Source organism: Nuphar pumila, chromosome 2 (genome assembly GCF_984573655.1).
Source record: "Nuphar pumila chromosome 2, dmNupPumi1.hap1.1, whole genome shotgun sequence".
In the NCBI taxonomy this organism is placed as follows: Eukaryota; Viridiplantae; Streptophyta; class Magnoliopsida; order Nymphaeales; family Nymphaeaceae; genus Nuphar; species Nuphar pumila.
The window spans coordinates 108,277,234-108,293,559 of NC_143250.1; the positions used below are offsets into that span (position 1 = coordinate 108,277,234).

Here is a 16,326-nt window from a genome sequence, read left to right on the forward strand (position 1 = left end):
TTTCATGCTCCTTACAGCTGTAGAAAAATGCCTATCCCACAGTGTTCATGCTCGAAATAGACAAATCAAATTTATAATGAATTTCTAAGGTTTCAATTACTATTGGCAGTGCCTTTTTTTAAGAGAATTCATGTCGGCTCGTTGCCTCCCTTGCGTGCATTCTCCAATGGCATTTTCCATTCATTATAACGTAAAAATGCTAAAATGTACTGCAAATGTTTGTATTTTCACAAGAAAACAGGTCACACTCTCTAGCTTCAAACATAAAGATGAGAGAAGAAGGCAGAAAGGAATAAAAAACCAATCAATTCCAATGAGAACAATCTTGAAAGGCATGTCTCTATTATTTAAATTCACCAGAAAACAGGTCAACAGAGGCGCCCTATCGAAAAAATTCAACTTGTTTCCTCTAAGAAGAAGTGCAAACGGCAACATTCCCATTTCAAATTCGGAGAAAAGAAGAAATGAAAACCCACATCAAGATTTCTGATGAATACAACAAAAATCACAGCAGAATCTATGCTAAAAAAGAAAAGGCGAAGAAACAAAGCAAACAGATCAATATCACTTAGTTCAGAGCACCGGCTCCAGGCTTCCTCCCCCTGGCAAGCTTCGTCCACTCCGTGTGGAACGATCCCGGGCGGTCCACGCGCTCGTACGTGTGCGCCCCGAACAGGTCCCTCTGCGCCTGCACCAGGTTCGCTGGAAGCCTCGCCCTCCGGTAGGTATCGAAATACGCCAGGCTCGCGCTCATCCCGGGCGTGCTGATCCCCGCCTCGATCGCCAGCCCCACGACCCTCCTCCACGCCGCCTGACGCTGCACCATCTCCCTCGCGAAGTCCGGATCGACCAGCAAGCTCGCGAGCTGCGGGTTCCGCTCGTACGCCCTCTTGATCCGGTCGAGGAACACGGCGCGGATTATGCACCCGCCCTTCCAGATCCTCGCGAGCTCGCCGAGGTTCAGATTCCACCCCTTCTCCGCGCTCTTGGCCCGCAGGAGGTTCATCCCCTGCGCGTAGCTGCAGATCTTCGACGCGTACAGCGCCTGCCTCACGTCGTCCACGAGCGCCTGCTTATCGATCCCCCTCTTCCCCGCAAACCCTTCCCCCAAACCCACCTCCCTGAAGACCCTATCCGCCGCCTCCCTCTCCTCTTTCAACCCGCTGAGGTACCGGCAATCGAGCGACGCTGCGATAGTCGGCGCCGCGACCGAGAGCTCGGCCGCCTGCTGGACCGTCCACTTCCCGGTCCCCTTCATCCCCGTCTTGTCCAGTATCTTGTCCACCAGATCCCCCGCACCGAGCTCGTCCCTAACCCCAAAGATATCGGCCGTGATCTCGATCAGGAAGCTCTCGAGCTCGCTGCTGTTCCAATCGGCGAACGTCGCCGCCAATTCGGCGTTCGACAGCCCGCCGACGGTCCGCAGCACGTCGTAGGCCTCGGCGATGAGCTGCATATCGCCGTACTCGATCCCGTTGTGAACCATCTTGACGAAGTTGCCGGAGCCACCCTCGCCGATGTAGGTGACGCAGGGGCCGTCGTCGACCTGGGCGGCGACCCTAGCGAGGACGTCCTCGACGTTGCGGTACGCCTGGAGGGATCCGCCGGGCATGAGGGAGGGTCCGTTCCGGGCGCCATCCTCGCCGCCAGAGACGCCCATTCCCAAGTAGAGGAGGCCGGCGCCGGCGGCCTCGGCGGCGCGGCGCTCGGTGTTCTCGTACCACTCGTTGCCGCCGTCGATGATGGAGTCACCGTGCTCGAGGAAGGGGGAGAAGGATGCGATGGTGTGATCGACCGGGGAGCCGGCCTTGACGAGGATGATGATGGACCGGGGCCGCCGGATGGAGAGTACGAACTCGCGTGGGGAGTAGTGGCCGGTGAGCGGGAGGTCGTCGCCCTCCTGCCGGGCGCGGTCGAGGGTGTCGTCGATGCGGGAGGCAGTGCGGTTGTAGACGGAGATAGGGAAGCCCTTCTCGGCGACGTTGAGCGCCAGGTTCTGGCCCATCACCGCCAGTCCCGCCAGCCCGATGCGCGATAGTGCTGCTGACTCCATTTCCCCTCTCTCTCTCTCTCTCTCTCTCTCTCTCTCTGCTGATAGACGATGAAGAGCGGACCTTTCAAGGGGCGAAAGGGTTGGGCGGAGGGTGGTCGTTATATTGGGGTTGGTAATGGGATTGGTGGGGGCGCTGGTGTGCTACGTGCGATGCTTTTTGGGTTTTTTTTTTTTTTTTTGAGTTTATTTTTTTAATTTATAACCCGAATGAACCTCACCCGGCAAGAAGACCTGATCGGACGGGCTCTGTCTGCCATACCTATGGGGTTGTCCCAACACTATAAAATTTCGAGCTCCTGACTTTATGCTACGCATTGGCTTGTGCAGAAAAGCACCGCCCATAAGAATCGAACCTTGACTATCGTATAGCAGCCAAGGCCTCAGCCCACTACGCTAACCCCTCTTGGGGCAATTTAAAAACATTACAACATGCTAATGGTGATGCCCCGGATCGAACTGGGACCTTTAATGTGTAAAACCTTTTGGGGTTTGGTTTAGGATTTTTTTGTTTGTTTATTAAGATATTATTGATTATATTGCCTACCCTGCACACACATCTCCAGTCGCACGTCAGGGAGGTTGGGAATCTCAAATGTGTGGTGCTGATGATATTGTTTTGATTGATGAGTATAGAGTTGGGGTCAATGTTAAGTTAGAATTATGGAGACAGGTATTTGAAGCAAAAGGTTTTAAGTTGAGTAAGAGTAAGACAATGTATTTAGTTTAGTAAGCAACAAAGTAGTGATGAGAATGTAGTGAAGTTTGGTGAGCAAGAAATACTGGTGGATGACTGTATCAAATATTTGGGATCTATAATTTAAAAGTATGAAAAAATTGATGTAAATGTAAATCATACGATAAAGGTTGGGTGAATGAAATGAAAAAGTGCAACAGAAGTGTTGTGCGATCGTACAATGCCATTGCGGTTGGAGGAAAAGTTTTATAAGACGACAATTAGGCCCGCTTTACTATATGGTACAAAATGTTGGGTTGTCAAAAGACATCATATTCAAAAAATGAGTGTAGATGAGATGCGTATGCTTAGATGAATGTGTGAAAATACAATAAAAGTTAAGATTCGAAACGAGAAGATACATAAGTAGGTAGACGTTACATCCATTGAAAATAAGATGAGAGATGATCGTTTACGATGGTTTGAACATATTCGGCGAAGGCCTAATGATGCTCCAATTAGAAGGATGGAGAAAAGAAAAAATATATTAGTTAAAAGAGGTTGGGGTAGGCCTAAGAAAACTTGGATGAAGATGATAGGAAATGATATGAATGCTTTGAACCTCATCGAGGACATGGCATTGGATAAAAATGATTGGAGGAGAAAGATTCATGTGGAAGACCCAGAATGATTTTTTTTTGTTCATATCGCCAACCCCAATTGTTTTGGGATGAAGGCATAGTTGTTGTTTGTAGTGAATGAGGGGGGAACATGCCCCACCCCTCCTCGCCCCGTTTAGATCGGGGATGAAGTCTGAAATGGACCTCCATCTCATCCCCAATCCTTCTTTGGACAAAGAAAAAATGAGGTCCCACCTCGCCTTGTTTGAAGGACATAAAATAGTAATGGAGGTTAAAATCGAAACCATTGTAGGGATGCAAGCAGGGATGGAGGGCAAGATTTTGAGACGGGGCGGGGTGGAGACCTTGTCCCCCATACCTGCCCCGGTCCACTGCCATCACTATTGGCAATAAATATGCAAACTAATCGGATTAAGGCTGTATCCGGTTGGCTTTGAATCTGAATCTAAAATACAAATAGCAGATCCAAGTCCCAAACAAATATTAAGAATGCAAGGTTGAAACTATGGATGTAAACCATTCAGATTAGGATCAGATGTGGCCGACGGTATTGGACTGATCAGATGTTGGTTAAAAGGATTCGGATTTGGATGGTGACAAGCTCATACCAGATCCGGGTTTTTTACATGTAAAAATGGATTTAAATATTTCTTTGATTCAAAAGAAAAAATATATATCGACATCCAATTATAATCGGATATTGTTTTGACTTACCAAACACAACTAAACAGCATCAAATTTGGTTGAATATCAGATAAAGTCTTGACATCCTTAGATGAAACCCTATTTGAATTACATGTGGTGATATCGGATTTGGGAAAATAAAATATAACAAGCTAATTTGCATGCAAAAAAAATACAATTGGATCAAAACCAGATTCAACTTATAAAATACTAATCTGAATACAAAGGTAATCCAATTTTCCTTAGAAGATTCAAATCCAAAAATAGCATGTTAGACTCGGATGAGTATCTACCCATATCTGATCCGTTTGCGCCCATACTGGTACGGATAGGGTTTGATGAGGATATCTATTATTCAACTCATAGTTGAATAGGTATCAACTTTGTGAAGGTGTATTTTTTCTTTTTTGAAGTATGTTGCATAATAAAATTAACTGCAAAAAAAAAAAACACTGTAATTAAAAATATTTTTATACAAAATATGTTTATTAATTTATTATAAATAAGTGTCAATGTGCATTGATAACCACCGTGAGAGTTGCCTGCATGGCCAGTAGGGTGATTGTGAGGGTGCTGAGATGAAGCCACTGAACAAACCCCACTGGTGCAAGGGTGTGTTTGTAGCTTTCAGAGCTGTGTTGCGGGACTCCACCCCAGACTTTCTTCTCACTTTGGCAAAGATTCCTTGTCATAAGAAAAAGAAACTCTGTCAAACAGGTAATTATGTCCCGGCCAAATAAAATCTTATAACCTTTTTAGTATCTGATTAAGCACTTTTCATTATGTCAAACGCAGTAATCTGCTACCAATACCAGGCCCACTCAAATCTTAAGTAGATGGATCTTTTGGCCCACAAGTTTGGTAGCTTAAGGGCGTGTTTGATGCCCAGGGTACCCGGAGGAAAAAGTTGCATGGTTCCCCACGGGTCTTTTTTTCCCCTTTTTTATTGGGGAGAAACTCTATCAAAAAATGGCACAAAAAAAATGGGTGGATGTGGGCCCCACTGAAAAGGGAAATGAAGTTCCGTGAGGGGAAAACTTCTCCCACGCCATCAAACGCACCCTGAGATTCATTTTAGATGGTTGAGGATAGGGAAAAAAAAAGAAGACATGAAAGGCAACGAGGAGCACTTCTCTCGCAATGGTGAGATTTGAAATCACATTGAAGCCCGTTTTACTCACTTTTCATGTCATTCCAAATCGTATTCTCCACATTGTGATTTTGAATAATATGAATCCCGAATCTCATGTGATTTTGAAACAAAGAGACGCAAGTAAACGTGTTTCATGCTTGTTTTAATTCAGCCAGAGTTGACAGACTGAACACGTTCATGATAACACTAGGTTGGTGGGAAACTGCCCTATGGGGGTTGGCTTAGCGGGGGTGGGGGCCTTCGCCGCTAGACGGGCAGTCAAGGTTGGATTCTCATAGAGGTTGCCCTTATGCGCAAGCCCACGCGTAGAATAGGCCTCGGGAAAAAAGATCCTAGCCTCGGAGTTGTACGCTGCCGGCACAACGACCATAGGTATGGCAGGCTGAGCCAGTGCTACCGGGTCTTCATGCTGGGTGGAGTTTCTTCTGGTAATAAATCCAAAAAAACAAAAGGTTAGCTGCAAACCCACTTGAACAAAATTTGCTGGAACCAAAAGAAGAAACTGGCACCTTTTGGAACGACTCTTGGCTTTTATTTTATTTTTGAAAGGCAAGCTGAGGTTAGGCAAACCCCTATCAGTTATACAACTATACCATTGGGTTTTGAACCTGCAAAGTTCGGACACAAGGAGAGGTGCACTAGCTGCTCCTACCAGACAAGCGGAGCCCCCATTGGTGACTTGGCTTTACGGCTGGGACTCACACTTAGTTTTTTGGCTGGGGCTGGGACTCGTACTTGGTTCAAACTGGTTAACCATAACCCTCAAGCTGAATCCAATCAGCCCTTGTGGCGAAACCATCAGAGAGAGAGAGAGAGAGAGTCGCATTTTCCCTTCTCAAGCCAAAGATATGTGAATCCCTGGCCATTCTCGAATCTAAACAAGAATTGAAATTTGCTGGGGCCTCATGTCGAATTCACTGCTCTGATCTCAGGTCCAAGGCAATCTAGGCTATGTTTGGGAGCCGTTGTTGGGAGTGGTGACAAAGTCGGTGGATTTGGCAACAACATCCTCACGAAGATGTTTTTGAAACCCACTGATTTATAATACCTACTCCCCTCCCAGCACCACTCCCATCTCGGTCTCTCCTTCCAAAATGGTGACTCCAATCAACGAAGATGCTTGGGATTTGGTGAATCCCCCCATCACTGCTTTCAACTACGGCTCCTAAACAGAGCCTAATGTATTCAGATAAGACCCCAAGGGGCTGCTCACTGAGAAGAATTGGGGATGAGGCGGGGATCGGGACAGGAATGGAGTGGGAGAAAACGTAAGTCCATCCCCACGCGGGCTTTGATTTTAACCTCCATCTCCGGTCCAAACGGGGCAAGGCAGGGTGGAGCCCCGTTTTCTCCCGGTCCACTGCCATCCCTACGCTCACATGGTCTTGGGCTTGTGGATGGAGATATCTCCCTAAACTAGTTTCAGCCCCGTATAGGCACTCCTACAGTTGCTTTGTTTACCCTATGCATGGTTGCAAAGTTATAGCCAAAAATATCGGACAAGGGTCGGGCGAAGGACACCTTGTATCGGCAAGCGTACTACACTGCCTTTGGGGGTGGTTTCTCCGTTCATCAATTTAAAAAAAAAAAATCTAAATTTTTGGAGTTTCAATTTTATGGTCAAAATGAATTCAAACTATGTAAACTTGATCATGAACAATGATGGATCCGGACACATGGGCCAGGTCCAAACAAGGCAGGCCCCAGAGTCCAAAAGGGTGGGTTGTATTAGAAATCACCAAAGGCTGCCACACATTTTCTTAAAGTTCTTATGACTGAAGAGTCGTGACTTAATTGGGCTATAACTTTATTATATAGAACGAAAACCAAAAGGCAACAAAAATATGGCCCTTCAATATGTTGAAGATCAAATAGCTTCTATCAATTTGCCCTTTTCTTGTCTGACAGAGCCACGTGTTTCCCCCAAGTCCCCGTTTGAATGAGACTTTTCAAAATTGGTTCTTTGTAAAATTAGTTCCGAAAGTAGTTTAAAAATAAATAAATTCTTTAAAACTCTTTTTAACATATACAAACAACGTCTGGATGACACGTTGTTTATTTCTCACTCTACTCTCACATTTTTCTTATTGATATCATCATTCAATCATGTTCACTCATTGATCAATAATCATAATTTTTTTTTATGAAGAAGGAACCCTCACTGAGAATCGGGTCACTTAATGGGCCCGTCTCCCTGCAAGGAAAAACTCCGGGTCGAGGACACGATCACCCAGCCTCACGTCCCTCAGCCGTGATAAAGCAAGAGTTATCATGATTCCCATGAACAATAGATAAAACGGATTGGGTTAGACTCAATTAAACCTAATTCTGAACCTATTTACTTACCCCATTCCGCCAAATCCACACAAACCTGTCATTATATGTTAGATCTGACTCATTCAAACAACTTATTTATGATTTAAACCGCGCTGACTCTGTCTGCCATACTTATGGTCACTGTCCTGGCAGTATAAAACTCTGTGGGCTTATGCATGTTTTACTGGTTATTTATAATCTTTTTTCGATTCAATACTGGTTTTTTATAAGTTGCACCATAAAGGATGTCATTTTTTTCTGCAGAGAGAGAGAGAGAGATGATGATGAAGGCATGTGGTTTGAACCTGATTTTTTCTACAAAAGTTTTATGAATAGCAACTTTTCTTAACAATAGAAAAGACTAAACAGAATTGAATTCCTTTAAAAATATTCATTGGATTAAGGAGACATTTTCAAAAGCATTGCACTGACTGGGTTGAGTTCCAGAGATAGTAGATAAAATAGCTAAATTTTTGTATAAGATTTTCGAACCATTGCCTTCTATGAATATCTAATTTTTGCCACCAATTCATATGGTATGAATCCATGTTAGTGGCATAACCATTAAAAAGAAAGCAGAGTTTGTGAAAAATATTCAAGAAATATAAATTATATGGGACAAAGACGTCATTTTAGCAAAACGTTTTGTAGCATAATGTTTTGAACACAGCCATCCATATTCCTGTTTTTAGATATTGTATATGAAATTTACCAAAGATAATGAAGCAAGATAAATTATCATGTCAAAACTTCTCAGGGCTATCTGTAGTTTCTCTTTCTATGAGATTTTCTGGCTTCAAAACGTGGCCTAAGAGTTAAGACCAAGAGAAAGCATGCCCACTCCCACAATTTATGTGATGGCTGGATCCAGCCCTTACTAGCATAAAACTTAGCACAACCTTACTGCCACCAAAATTAGGTCAAGGTCCAGGCCTGAGCATTGACCGAAAGTCTGGCTGCAGTCATACCACCCATTCTCACACATCTAACATTTTACATGCTCAGATGAGATTGATCTTCTATGCATACGTGTACATGCTTTTGTGTGTGTGAAGTTTTGCAACCTTACTCCACTCAGCTTGGTGCTTGATACCCTTTTCTCCATGTTTACATATAGTGCATCAGTTTGAGAAAACATGGAATAATAGTTATATGATTTGCTTATTTCACTGTTATTGGCAGAGATTTCATCCACTGCAATCTTTGCTACAAACATGTGTGCACGCACACACACACAACCTGATATAAACTAAGAAATGTGATCTGATTTGTACCAAAAAACAGCAGTTGAAACTTGAATGGTCATGAATGTAATTGCACATCAATTACCTGCAGAGAAAAATAGTGCAAGAAGGAACATCAGTGATGTGCACATACCTTCTCTATTGCTAAGTGCAGATGACTAGCTAGATAATGCTGTACTGTACTAGTGTGGCAGATAACAGAGGATTGAGCATTGAGGTCATCACTTAGAGAGATGTGGGTCCAAGTAAGAGCAATGAGTCATTTTATCCACCTTTTAGAGTTCATACAGAAATCATCCACATGGAAAGAAGATTGTTGCAGGACCGGTAAGACAAGCCATACACAAAGCCTGACCAATCAGGTTGGTCATCATCCTGTAAGTGGATCAAATGGTTCTATTTATTAGCTATAGGCCCTTATATCATCATTGTATTTTTATTGAAAAACCAGTTGTTTGGGATGAAATGCACCTGATTATACACACATAGGATATTCATCGTTAACAGCAAACAACTGAAATTACTAGTTTTCAACTTCTCATAATTCAAACAATGGGTAATAGAATTTTGTGGTACATGGTACAACACAGTTATGGCTGGTATGGCATATATTTTTCAAAAGGAGAGAGAGAGAGAGAGAGAGAGAGAGAGGAAAATATAGAAAAATATAAATATAATGTCCAATATGTAGTGTATGTATGCGTGGAAGCTCTGAGAAGCATCCAGCAGCAGCAGCCAGAACCAGAAGTACTAGTGGGAAATGGGTATGCTAGGTATTTTGAAGTACTCATGAAACATACATCATCAGGAAGTTTCCCTTGAAGTTGTTGAAGCCATTGTGGCACTTGACACATGCACATAAGAAAGAGAGAGAGAGTCCCACTCGGCAGTAGATTCTTTCAACCATATTGCATTAAGGCCTTTTATTATGGGAGTGCTTCCCTTCCTTTTCTGCATTATTTGTGATGACATCAAGTGATACAAGTGAGGAACAGGTACAGTTCAAGTCAACATGGGAACGATGTGGAATAAGGAAAAAGGACATGTTTTAAGGTGTAAAGAGTTCAAGGTTTTAAACACTGAAAAAGAAAAGTGAAGTGGTAGGAGCATTTTGATATGTCCATAAGCATTCAACAGCAAAGCCCAAGCATCAGAAACAATATTACAATATACATATGAAAAATTAGATTAGAATGAATAACATTAATTAAAAACCCAAACGCATGAACAATCTAGAGAGAGAATGAACACCTATTTCACAAAAAAAGAAAAAAACCAACAAGAAAGGAATGCACAGGAAAAAATTTACATCTCAGGCATTATGAAAAGGCGAATTGCAGATAAGCACATACAAGATAAATAACTGCAATAAAAAAAATTGTGAAAAGCAAAATGTTACAACTCACCATACATGCAATGCTAGGAGACAGGAAGACTGGAAGTAGTACTTGATAGCCTCAAAGAACGTGCTTCTTCTGGTTTATAACTAAAATTAGAACCTCTTGATCTTGAAAAAGCCAAAGAGATTCAGTCCCAACAAACAGCCACAGACCAATAACAAGATCAATTACTCCACGAAGTAGAAGTATATCCTCATGGACATTACTTTTCACAAATAACAGATTGGACAGTTGAAATAGGATAAGTGCTCTCTGATGTCTACTACCTTGTGAAGGACAAAATTGTTCAGAAAATAATCTTACCCGTGAATATCCAGGTTGTAAACTTGGAGGTGGAGGGGGCAGATTTTGCCGCTTTGGAATGATGGAATCACCTTCTGTTGAATGACTCTCTGCCGTAAGAAAGCTACACAGAAACACGTTATTCCTTATGGAAACTGTTAATAAAGGAAATATTGATGAACAATCTGCAACCTAAAGCAGAGGCCAGAGGGAGACGCCCCAATGTTTGCCACATCATCGATAGTTAAGCAATCTTAGCTATACTCACCTAGACTATGAATAACTTGAAAGAAAGACTAAACAATCACCAGGAGAAACAATAGCAGGTTCCAACACTTTGTATAGTGTATTTGTCCCAGTTCAATCCACGAGTTAATAAACATCGAACTGTCAAATCATATCAAGATGAGTGAATTGGATTAGACTATGGTTCGTCACATTCCACAGTATGCCGAGAATTACTACCTACCAGGAACTGAAAATTATGCATTTACAGAGATCACATAACACATTATTCTCAAGGAAAAAACACAAAGTCAATGTCAGCCCACACATATGAACATCAATACACAATCACTGCTATGACACGTTAGTGGCCATTGAGAGGGCCAGACCTCATAGTAAGGATTTCAGTATGATCACACATCTAATATGAGAGGCATAGGGCTTTTTCAGTCTTCTTGAGGTTTACATTTCAAGGCTTTTTACTTTTGAGGACTTAAAAGACTTAAAAATTCATATCTACATCTCAAGCAAAGATGTTAAATATGGGTGACTCAAGGATTCCATCATGGAAACAAGTCCATGTATTATAAGCACAAAACCAGAGTTACCAGAAGCTTCTTAGGTAGGTGGAAAGCGTGCTTCCCGGAAACTTCATGGGAATCTCGATTCCCCCAACGCTTCTTCTATGCTTTCTCACATGCATGGTCTATGCTTCCTATATGTTTTTTTCACGTTTCTTTTCATGTTTTTCATGTATTTCCTCTTACACTTCCACTCACTTCCTATGTACTTTCTCTAAATTGTAACCATCATTGTTAGATTTTAACAAAAAATTAACTCTTTTATTGAAAAACCATGAAATATAAGAATATTCAATTTTATTTTAGTTTTTATTTGCTTCTTGTTTAATTCCTATTCAGTTACCATATTGCTTCATTTTTTATTCATGTTTAGCTTCCAAATTAACACTTCACTTCCCACTTCTTATAAATTTTAAAATTCCTCGCTTCTCGCTTCCTAGTTTGGCAATCTTACACCAGACCATCAAGAGGACACCTATAGGTAAGGGATGCATGTATACACATACGCCTTTGCTTCTATGTATATATGTACATATGTATGCATAATTCACAAAAAAAAAATTCAACCCAATACATTGGGATGAATTAAATTTTGCCACCTTGACTTTTTTTAACTTCCTTTAATTTAACAACCCACTTTCTCTCCACACAACTACATAAGTAAACACATCTGCCATGTTTCTAAGTACGACTATTTCCTCCCCTTTTCCAGAAAAATGGCAATTACTCTCTCTCTCTCTCTCTCAATTTGCATCAGAAACAAACTTTTTGTTTATGCAGTTTTTTGGCTGCAAGGATGGCAAGATTGAAAGGTATTAAAAAACTAATAACACATTAATCTAACAAAACAAGTTTGCTTGGTAGGTGTATGTATGGCAAGATGTGCTAAAGTTCATGTAAATGGTGATTGACAAAATGTGCAGAACTTTATGTAGTATAATTTTGCATAATAAACATTATAACTTAAGTGCTCAAATGCAAATAAGGATTTAGGATTTAGATAGAAAAGATTTGAGAAATAAGGTAAAAATAGCGTGCTTACATTAAATTATGAGATTGTCCCATTCTTTCCCACTCTTCTACCACATTACACCCTCCTTAACATTAAAAATATATATGTATGTATACATACATACATAATTATATAAATATATTTAAAAGATTTTTTCAAGAGCAAGCAACTAAAAACTTTAAATAATACGTGTCTCAACTTTTTTTTTGCAAAGAATTTCTTCTATAAGGGAAACAAATAAGAATACCTAGAACATGTTCCCAAATAAGGAAAACATGTTTCCCTTATAAAACAAATAAGTTTCCCAGACAAGTTTCTCACTTAATAGGAAATGTGATTCCTACGAGTTTTTGAAATGTTAGGTTTCACCCTTCGGAGACAATTTTGCAGGAAATCGGTTTTCCACATGCAAGTAGAGTTTACGGCAACCCTGATATGACTACTTCAGCATCATTCTTTTCTAGCAAATAGTAACTGGGACAAAAGATGAAACCACGGCACTGCAACAGAATGACAAGAAGCACCAACAAGAATAAAAATATTGTAAAGCCACATAGAAGAGAGTTACCAATAGGGCTTTCCCATTTATAAAGAGAAAAAGGGGTAGAATAACACTTCTATCAACGTAGGATCAAATACACTATACAACACGAAAATAAGCCAAAATAATCTACAACAACTTCCCGTATCAAGGTCTAAACTAAATTGATCTTAAAAGGAAATTCTGGATTACTTGTGTCGGTGTTCTCATGCAAAAATACAAACTTCAAAGAACTTGTAGAAACCACAATCAAATGAAAAAGAAACCGCATGTCACTAGAAGTGAATCCATAAAAGAAGTGTTTCCCACATTCTAGAAGAATAATAACAAAACCACAAAGATCAACCACTTAAGTATAATAAAAGCAAAATAAATTGACATTTCACATGAAAGACTTAAAAAGTTCTACCTGTGATAAGGAAATTCAGGAGATCCAAGAGTTCCTGAGATTGCTTGTTTTTTGGTTTGTGTGATATCACCACTTTCCTACAAAATATTGAAAGGCCAAATTTACGTGATAACGAATAATCAATGTAAAGCAAAGCATGCAAACTCACTTTCAACCATCAAAATAAACGTGAAATGTAAATGTAATATGATATTAATGATGATGTCAATGTTGATGATGACGGTTCTTCCTGTTGCCATTGTTGTTGTTGTCGTTGTTGAAGAAAAATTGTGAAACAAGGATGTGACACAGATGCACTATTGATGCTCTTATTGCTATAGTTTTTGCTCTTATAGTTAATATGGTTGTTGTCGTCATCAATGTTGTTGTTGTTACCGCTCAAGACACAAAAAATGTGAATTGAGGAGGTGCTACAGTTGCACAGTTGTTTTCAAAAGACTTATTTTGAAACTGTCACAATTATTCCTGCCTAAGAAATTGTTAAGTTGGAATGTCAGTGAAATGCAAAAAGACAATGAAGAAAATAATGTAGACCAACAGAATGTGAAAGTAATCAGGGAGAAAACATTAAAAAGGATGGTTTTCGTACACTCTTGCCAGTTAGGACTGAAAAATTTGTCATTCATTTACCTTTCTCAGCCTATATCACCAATATATTAAATTTATCATCATTTTATCATGGAAAATCCACAAAAATATAAAGCACTCACAAAACATCACCCATCTTCAATAGTGATTTTTTCAGAGTTTATCACGATCTTAGTGGATTTTATATTTTTCCACAATTTATTATATATTTTAAAATTTTACAAACTATATATACTAAGGTTTCTCCGATGTTTTTTCATTTATCATGAAATTTTCCCTTGCTGAGAAAATCCAAATAATGGATTTTTCTGACTATATGAAGTCATGGTCCGGTTGATTAGCTAGGTGGCAGTGTTAACTGCCTTGTTTCCCACCTTGGCAATCAGAAAATAACAACAATAATAATAATAATAAAAGGGCTGAGAGAGCACCAACCCTATAAATTCTAATCTCAACTCGTGAATTGCTTAGGTTTAGGTTTATGATGTAAAACTAATGACATCAAAAGGATTCACTGGTTTGCCAATGTGACTCTGTTACATTCCTAGGATATCATCTCAAAGTGAAGTACAGGAATGGTGAAGGCACATTGTCTTAGCCAAAGGGTCCCGGTGTCAAAATCCCAACGGGGGCCATTACCCAACTTGCATAACATACAAGGGAGAAAAAAAAAAATCTTGGAATCTAGGTTTTAGAATTTTGACACAAACGTCTAAGCATCCTTTGCCGCATTCTCACCATTTTCTCTCTGAACTAGTTTGGTCGATGGAACTGAAAGCATATTCAAAAGAACAGAAATCTTGTCCTGATATTGGCATTACGTACCATAGAAAATAGGCAAAGAGCATTTGATTAACACTATGGCTTCCCTTCCCCCTTTCTCAATAAGGCAGCCTTTCAGCACGACTTGGTCTCTGATCTTGGGGGTGGCTTCCCCCTTCCTCATGAAAAAAAAAACAAGAAAGGTATAGCACTTCAAATGCTATAACTGTAACACACGAAGTAGATCATAAAATTTATCCAGTGGAATACAAGATGATCAAGTGAAACTCACGACTTTAGGCACCAAGGGGAGCGACAAGTGCAACCTATGCAAGAAATAGAATAACGTGTTCATGGCTTTAGATTGTGCAACACGACAACTACAAGCAATGGTTCCTCTTTCCCTTTCCTTCACCCGCACGTCATTGATAAGACTAATTAATCTTCGAAAACTAAAAGAAAGAAACAGAAAGTAGCGTGAAGTTGTAAATTTTCACCTTTGGCGCTACACGATGATATTCCGCGTTCGCCTCAGAGAAAAAACGAAAGAGCTCTAACGTACCATCCACTCCATACTCCTGCAAAAGCCCGAAATCCAAACCTTAACTCCAACTCCATAGAGAAAAAGATAACCAGAAAGGGTTTTCCAATCAAACGACAGATAAGTTAAAAACCATACTCTGCTCAAGCCTCCATTCATAACAATACTAGCAAACGGCACCTCCGACGCGGAATCTCCGTCCCCGAACCCGAACAAAGGCTTGAAATCGATGTCTTCCGCAGAGAACGACGGATATCTCGGAGAAGACCTAACCGTAATCGGCTGCTTCCTCTCCGCAATCCCATCAACTTTTGCCTAACACATCCAATTGAGCAAAAACCTTAAGCAACAACGAGAGAGCGACTAAAAACAAACTGCAATTTCGCCCTCATACCAGCGATCGAAAAAAAAAGAGAGGGCGTAGAAACACTGAGAAAGGGCGATCCGTGCCTTCGCATTCCGAATCCTCGCCGCGATTTCCGTCAATTTCTCCTTTTCCTTCGCCGTCTACGCAGATCCAAAAGGAGAAAGAAAGGGGGGAAGAAGAAGATTAGACGGAGGAGAGGAAAGGAAAGGAAATCGTGATGCAAATGAATCGGAGAGGGAGAAGAGAGAGAAAAAAAAAAAGAGAAGAAGCGGAACTCTTTGGCAGATGGTGTCGAAGATCTGATCGGCGGCATCTTGGAGGTCGAGGAGGGATCGCCGGAGGTGGATGTAGTCGGCGGAGGAGCCTCCCTCTCGGCGCCTGTTTCCGTCCTCCGAGACGCGAAGCATCTGTTTGGTTGGTGTGGGGAATCGGAATTCCGAATTCCGATTCAGAGATTGTGAACGGTCGGGAAAGGGCTTGTACCCTAATCCTAGCCGTCCAGCCGAACGCATCTGGACGGCGACCACCATATTTATTAAGGTGGAGTGAGAATGTGAACAGTCGGGATGCGCATTTGATTGAGAGCGGATCCCAGTGATCTGGTCCAACAAAACATAGCCCACAGCATTGTTACCAGTGTCGGTTTCAGACCCGAACCGATTTTGAAATCGATTCAGAGAATCGTCCGGTTCGGACTTGAACCAAATCAAGCTGAATCCGCCATTTTTTATTTTTTAATATAAAAATCATTAAAATTTAAGAAAACGTTTATTAAAATATTATAATAATTTTAAAATATTAAATTATTTAAATTCAGCTGACGGCTGAATCAACCTTTATTGAATACGATACAA

General features: G+C 41.0%; 1 protein-coding gene and 1 pseudogene across 5 annotated transcripts; both read right to left on the reverse strand.

Moving 5' to 3' along the window:
- Positions 1–311: 311 nt before the first annotated feature.
- Positions 312–2,105, reverse strand: LOC149846640 (6-phosphogluconate dehydrogenase, decarboxylating 1, chloroplastic pseudogene; annotated as a pseudogene). The gene has a single exon (XR_016430298.1). The product of XR_016430298.1 is annotated as a 6-phosphogluconate dehydrogenase, decarboxylating 1, chloroplastic pseudogene (transcript).
- Positions 2,106–8,652: 6,547 nt separating this feature from the next.
- Positions 8,653–16,087, reverse strand: LOC149846641 (uncharacterized). 4 transcript variants are annotated; one of them, XR_016430300.1, is made up of 7 exons: positions 15,748–16,087; positions 15,244–15,420; positions 15,062–15,142; positions 13,215–13,291; positions 10,468–10,570; positions 10,171–10,236; positions 8,653–8,849 (listed from the first exon to the last, which is right to left on the reverse strand). XR_016430300.1 is itself a non-coding variant. In XM_089996468.1 (6 exons), the coding sequence occupies exons 1-6, from the start codon at positions 16,000–16,002 to the stop codon at positions 8,823–8,825; spliced, it is 720 nt and encodes a 239-aa protein (XP_089852594.1). In that variant the 5' UTR covers positions 16,003–16,087; the 3' UTR covers positions 8,653–8,822. The 4 variants fall into 4 exon arrangements, 1 of the variants encoding a protein (XP_089852594.1); XR_016430299.1 differs by having other exon boundaries at positions 10,171–10,239; XR_016430301.1 differs by having other exon boundaries at positions 10,171–10,369.
- Between the last annotated feature and the right edge of the window lie 239 nt (positions 16,088–16,326).